At 52.1% G+C, this 6,722-nt stretch overlaps 1 protein-coding gene across 1 annotated transcript; it reads right to left on the bottom strand.

The window, feature by feature from the left end:
• Positions 1–36: 36 nt before the first annotated feature.
• Positions 37–2,546, bottom strand: CIAO2B (cytosolic iron-sulfur assembly component 2B). Its single transcript, XM_080365039.1, has 5 exons — positions 2,327–2,546; positions 2,168–2,245; positions 1,296–1,421; positions 792–837; positions 37–253 (listed from the first exon to the last, which is right to left on the bottom strand). Exons 1-5 carry the CDS (start codon positions 2,474–2,476, stop codon positions 156–158), a joined length of 498 nt encoding a protein of 165 aa, XP_080221165.1. The 5' UTR covers positions 2,477–2,546; the 3' UTR covers positions 37–155.
• Positions 2,547–6,722: the final 4,176 nt, after the last annotated feature.

Below are 6,722 nucleotides of genomic sequence, written 5' to 3' on the forward strand. Positions count from 1 at the left end.
ACATACTGTGTTTTGTAGGAGTAATGAAACACTTAAGAAAATCCAAGTGATTTTATTTTGCTTATAGATGTACGTATAGTGTAACACTAGCATAACCATTTATATACAAAATTAGTTTAATATAACAGAACACTAACGATTTCCCCATCAGGCAATTATGACCGAGCAGACAAACACTGATTCACCACTTCCAGTAAGTGAGAGTTTTCCAAAGCAGCTGCTACACGTTCTTTATCAGCAAGCTGTTTATTAACTGTGCAGGAAAAAACACCACAGGAAATTGGTCAAAACATTGATGTACAGTATCTATTTTAAAGCATTTTATGTTGACACATAATCCCACTGTTGCTATGGTGCTCAGGTAGACTAGGAATTCCACAGATGCTAAGTATGCTGACAGCTGCAGTCTGAAGTCAAAGCTACCATATTACCACAAGTTAAACCAGCAAGCTGTTTATGATTCAGCAGCAGGGAGCTACACATGTGTAGGTGTAACACAAGAAGAAGTTTCCCCCCAGCCTCTCCCCATTCTCTGAATCCTCCCTAACCCAGGCAAATCAATGACTAGCTGACAGTACAGGTTGCCTGAGGAGAGGTTTAAAATACAGTACAGAACGTATCAAAGTGTCATTATGACACATCCCTGTTCTGTAACATCCCCCAGAATCTGATGCACACGAAGTCCCAGACACTGAACACCTGCTCTGCAGGTGTGGGAATCTCTCTCCTCTCTAATTTTCAAGATTAAAAAAAAACCAGACGACCACACAACGGAGCACTGAAAACCTTACCTGCATGCTCAGAGGCATGTGTTCCTGGTGTTATATGAACATCCAACTTAAAAAAACATAATAAAAGAAAAAGGAAACAAGTCAACAAAATATTAGAAGCTTAAGTTCAAACTATTTAATGATAAATCCAAGACGGTAACAAAAAGAGGGGGAGAAGGACATTCTTGCCAATACCAGTTGCTGTATATAGCAGAATAAAATAAAGCCTAAAAACAACATTCTGCATGCCCATCTGCTGAAGCCTGCTTCACCTCTCCTCCCGTGCCCTCCACGACCCCCCTCGCCCCTGACCCCGCTGCCACAGAACCGTAGCTCTGCACCGCTGCTTCACCTGCTGCTCTCTGCTTCCTGCAGCGTCTCCCTCACCCATGACGTGGACAAGGCCATAGTTAATTTTCATTGTAAATTAGTCAGCTTATTTTTTTTGCCTTTTGTTTGTTTTGTTTTTTTTTTTCCCCAACACAACCCCCCTCTTTTGCTTTCCAGGATGATTTGATCGCTCACCTTGAATCTCTCGGGCAGAGACCTGAGCAGTTTCACCTTTATGGAGAGGCCGATTAAGGTCGCCATGCTGCAGTGCGGAATGGTGGGTGTGAACTCCACGGCCACCGTGCTCTCGGCATCATTCACCTGTCGCAAACCAAACGCTGCCCGTGAGCCACCCCGCCTTGCTCCAGGGCAGCTGGGGCCTCGGTGCGACACGCCGCCTGGAGCTGGGCTTTGTCGCTCGGAGGTACGTTCACTGACATTCTTTAAATACTACGTGCAGGGCTACAGTCACCCTCTTTTGACGTTAGCCCGCCGCAGGTCTGGTGGCCCGGCGGCAGAGGCGGCTGCTCCGCCCGCGGGGACCGGCCAGCGGCAGCGGGGGACGGGCTGGACGGGACGGCCGCGGGGATCGGTCAGCGGCCGCGGGAACCGGGCGGGACGGGACGGCCGCGGGGACCGGTCAGCGGCAGTGGGGACCGGGCGGGACGGGACGGCCGCGGGGACCGGTCAGCGGCAGTGGGGACCGGGACGGGACGGGACGGCCGCGGGGACCGGTCAGCGGCAGTGGGGACCGGGACGGGACGGGACGGCCGCGGGGACCGGTCAGCGGCAGTGGGGACCGGGCGGGACGGGACGGCCGCGGGGACCGGTCAGCGGCAGTGGGGACCGGGCGGGACGGGACGGGACGGCCGCGGGGACCGGTCAGCGGCAGTGGGGACCGGGCGGGACGGGACGGGACGGCCGCGGGGACCGGTCAGCGGCAGTGGGGACCGGGCGGGACGGGACGGGACGGCCGCGGGGACCGGTCAGCGGCCGCGGGGACCGGGCGTGAGGGACGGGACGGCCGCGGGGGCCAGGCGGTAAGCGCGCCGCAGCGTGGGTCTCACTTTCACTCGCACTTGCTCGACGACGTTCAGCTCCTCCAGGGTGAGGGGGTGCTCGGGGTCGTTAATGGAGCGAATGAGATGTGCCGGGTTAAGGAAAGCGGAGCGGAGCTGCACCGACCCCCCCCGGCCCGCCCTGCCCGCCGCCCTTCCCCACAGGATATCGAAAATCTCCCGGTCGTCGATGGTGTCGGGCAGCTCGTCGTCCTCCTCCCGCGCCGTCACCGGCCGCTCCCCCGAGCGGCGGTAGATGAGCGGGTTGGCGTTCTCCAGCGGCGCCCCGCCGCCCGGGCCCGGGCCCGGGCCCACCATGGCGGCCGCTCAGACCCGGCCCGCCCCCGCTGCCGGGCGGCGCTGCCTGCGGGGCGGAAGGAGCCCGGACGCCATTTGCCGCCGCACCGGGCGCGGGGGCGGGCGCTCGGCGGCCCGTGTTGGCCGTGGCGGGAGCGCCCCCTGGTGGCAGGCAGCGAGGGCTCAGGGTGGCGGCGGCCGGGGCGGGCACGGGGGCGCGCCCAGCCGCTCCAGGCTCGCACAGCTTTGAACTAAAGCCTGAGTGAGAAGCGAATGGCTTCGCAGGGGCCAGCGCCGCGGCCGAGGGGCTGTGAGGGACCTCTGAAGTGAACTTAGTGCTGCCGACGGTGTTCTTGCTTAATTTATTTCTTTACTCTCCTAATTAATTTGTAAAGTCAAACTGTATCTAACAAAAACCTGCAAACTTTAAGACACTAGAGTGATAGAATGTAATGATGACGTATTTTGGCATCATACACTCCTTTATAATGAGGTTAAAGCACATATTCCTGTGTAAATATATATGTGTTACCTGTTTTAGCTTCCTTGCCATATGTTTGATTTCTCTTTGTATAGGGGCCAGGTTTGCTCCAAGCCCGCAGCTTCACATCATGGTCACGGGTGAGAAGATGCAAACATGCTTCCCCAGGCACAGGGCGGCAGTTTCCTCAGCAGCTGACAGAAAGAAAAGAGGATTTGAAAGGAGCTGAGATTTGGTGCTTCAAAAGATGTTGCAGCTGGAAGAAGAGATGTATGTTGTGGTTCTGTTGCTTGGCACTGCCTTACAGAAACGGCGGTTACCTCAGGTGTGCTTTTGACTGCAGGGAGCTGGGCCAGATCGGGTTTGCCCTCAGCAGGACCTCTTCTGAAGATTACTGGTATGTTTACACATCTGCTGATATTTTAAATAAGACTACCTGTGAGCAAAGTTTCCATTTATCACTGCTTTCATCTTTGTTTTGTATTCCAGTCAGTTAATATATACAGTACATTGGCATTAAAGTTCACTTTTTAATCTAATCCTTTATCTTAAATTGGTCTTTCAATTAGTGTATGTTGTTTTGGATAATACATTTTATTGGTAAGCATCATTTTTCTGGCTGCTTAGGAAATACAAAGCTGATGAGGCTGACTTACCCATAGTGGTGAAGATGATGGCTGCTTTTAAAAGTGGTTTTTGTTTGCTGTGGTTTGTTTTTTGTTTGGTTTGGTTTTTTTTTAAACTGGATGAAGAGATTTCAGTTTGGCAGCACAAGAAGCCCATATTTGTTGGATTTCACTGATGGGAAGCGTTCAACTCAAGTAGCCTCATGGAATCCTGCTTCTTCCAACCCCTTACTCTCTGCCTCATGTTTATGTGCATGAATGGATGCATACATACACAAATAGGTGCATACACCTATTCCCTTATGTTGAAATTTGTCTGCTGGTTTTCGTCTGTCTTCCTAGTCCACAAGAAAAATTGACAAATATCCCGGAGCTATTCACATTGGACTGGAACAAAAATGACTGCAACAGAAAGGATTTTCCATAAAGATTTGAGGGAATTATGAAAAATAAGAGGCGAGTTATATTCTGCAATGCATATTTGCTCAGTTCCAGGTGAAATTCATGAGAAATTGGCACACTTTGCAACCCAGAGACTTGGGAACTATATAAGAAATAGCAAGTAGCTCTGAAATTTCTTGCACAGAAAATCTTGTTTTACCTATCTCATTTGTGATCTTTTTTGTTAAAGAACGGACTTTGACAAACCTGTTTCCCAAGTAGGGTGATGTGTGATCTGTGGTGGTGAAGTTGGCTTCACAGGCTCTGAGTGTCCCTGCTGGAGGTGAATTAAGTGAAAGCAGTGCAGAGGAGCCTGAAGTGGTATGCCTTGCATCTGAATGCTGATGACACCATTCATGCAGGAGATGTGAAACAAAACGGCAGGTTTTTTACCCAGCAGAAGAGTGCACCCATCCAAGCCATGAGCAGCCAGTTTCTCCAGGAGAATGCTGTGGGAGACTGTGTCAAAGACTTTACTGAAGTCTAGGCAGACAAAATCCACAGCCTTCCCCCATCCATGCATGTAGCGGGTCACCTTGTCACAGAAGGAGATCAGGTTCATCAAGCAGGACCTGCCTTTCACAAACCCACGCTGGCTGGGCCTGACCCCCTGGTTGCCCTGCACGTGCTGTGTGAAGGCGCTCAGGATGAGCTGCTCCATGACCTTCCCTGGCACCGAGGTCACGCTGACAGGCCTGTAGTTCCCCAGATCCTCCTTCCTGCCCTTCTTGTGAGATGGGCATCACGTGGGCTGACGTCCAGTCAGCTGGGCCCCCCCTGGGTAGCCAGGGCTGCTGATAAATGATGGAGAGAGGCTTGGCGAGCTCCTCCGCCAGCTCCCTCGGTGCCCTCGGGTGGATCCCATCCGTCCCCATGGACTTGTGCGTGTCTAAATGGAGCAGCAGGTCACTGGCTGTGTCCTCCTGGACTGTGGGGACTTCATTCTGCTCCCTGTCCCTGTCCCCCAGCTCAGGGGGCTGGGTACCCAGAGAACAACCGATCACTATTCAAGACTGAGGCCAAGAAGGCATTAAGTACCTCAGCCTTTTCCTCATCCTCCGTGGCAATGTTCCCTGCTGCATCCAATGAAGGATGCAGATTCCCCTTGGCCCTCCTTTTGTTGCTGATGTATTTGTAAAAACATTTTTTATCTTTTATGGCAGTGGCCAGCCTGAGTTCTAGCTGGGCTTTCACCTCTCTAATCTTCGCCCTGCCCAACCTCACCACATCCCTGTAGTCCTCCAAAGCTGCCTGCTCTTTCTGCCAAAGGTCACAAAACTCTCCTTCTTCCCCCACCAAGTCCCAGCCAAAGCTCTGTTCAGCCAGGCCGACCTTCCCCACCGGCTCGACTTTGGGCGCTTGGGGCCGGCCGGCTCCTGCGCCTTTAAGGCTTCCCTCTGGAAGGATGTCCAGCCTCCCTGGAGCCCTTGGCCCTTCAGGGCTGCCTCCCAAGGGACTCTGTCAGCCGGGCTCCTGGACAGGCCAGAGTCTGTCCTCCGGAGGGCCAAGGTAGCGGTTCTGCTGACTTCCCTTCCTTACTTCCCCGAGAATCAGAAAACCTTGTCATTTCATGATCACCGTGCCCAAGATGGCCTCTGACCACTACATCACCCACAAGACCTTCCCTGTTCACAAGCAGCCGGTCCAGCGGGGCATCTCCCCTGGCTGGCTCAGTGACCAGCTGTGCCAGGCAGTTACCTCCCACACGCTCCAGGAACCTCCTGGACTGTGTCCTCTGTCCTGTATTATGTTTCCACAGACATCTGGTAGGTTGAAGTCCCCCAGGAGAGCAAGGGCTAGTGATGTTGAGACTTCTGCCAGCTGCTTGTAGTATGTTTCATCTGTGTCATCATCCTGGCTGGGTGGTCTACAACAGACTCCCACCAGGATACCTGCCTTGCCGGCCCTCCCCCTGATGCCCGTAAACACTCAACCCCATCACCACCATCATTCAGCTCTCGACAACCAAATCACTCCCCGACATACAGGGCTACCCCACTGCCGCACCCTCCTTGCCTCTGGCAACTTTGTCATAGTTTTCCCGCTGCACAATGACTTCCAGCTCCTGTTTGTTGCCCATGCAGGGTGTATTGGTGTAAATGCACTTCAGCTGGGCTATCAATCTTGCCTTCAACAAGATGTGGTCCCCAGGCTCATCTCTAAGGGGCTTGGTTTTATTTCTTTCCCCTTTGGAATCTAGTTTAAGCTCTCCCAATGAGCCCTGCTAACTCCTGGCCTAGGATCCTTTTCCCCCTTTGAGACTGGTGAACCCTGTCGGTCACCAGCAGACCTGGGGATGTGAAACTGACCTATGATCAAAAAAACCAAAATTCAGCCAGTAACACCAGGTCTGGAGCCACATATTGATCTGTGGGATCTTATTATGATCATTATTATCATAATTACGGTACAGACTTGCTAGCCCTCATGAAAACTTCTGCAAGAATTAACTATTTTTGGTTTTATTCTTTTTAATTTTTAATTCTTATTTTCTAGTTATTTGTAATCTGTAATCCTGTTTTTTGGTGAGGCTGTTGTTTTGGCGTTTTTTTACAAGATATTAAGCGTTGACAGCTCTGGCACATCTTCAGAGCTTCACTGTTTGCTGGCAGGATTAAGAGCAGATTAGCTATGATTAGACCTTTTGTTGTTGTTCACAGGTGGTGTTGGATCATTTCTAAATCATTCATTCCTAGGATCAGGTAATGATGAAATGCGT

The sequence above is a fragment of the Falco punctatus genome, assembly GCF_963210335.1.
Source record: "Falco punctatus genome assembly, chromosome: 14".
Lineage (NCBI taxonomy): Eukaryota > Metazoa > Chordata > Aves > Falconiformes > Falconidae > Falco > Falco punctatus.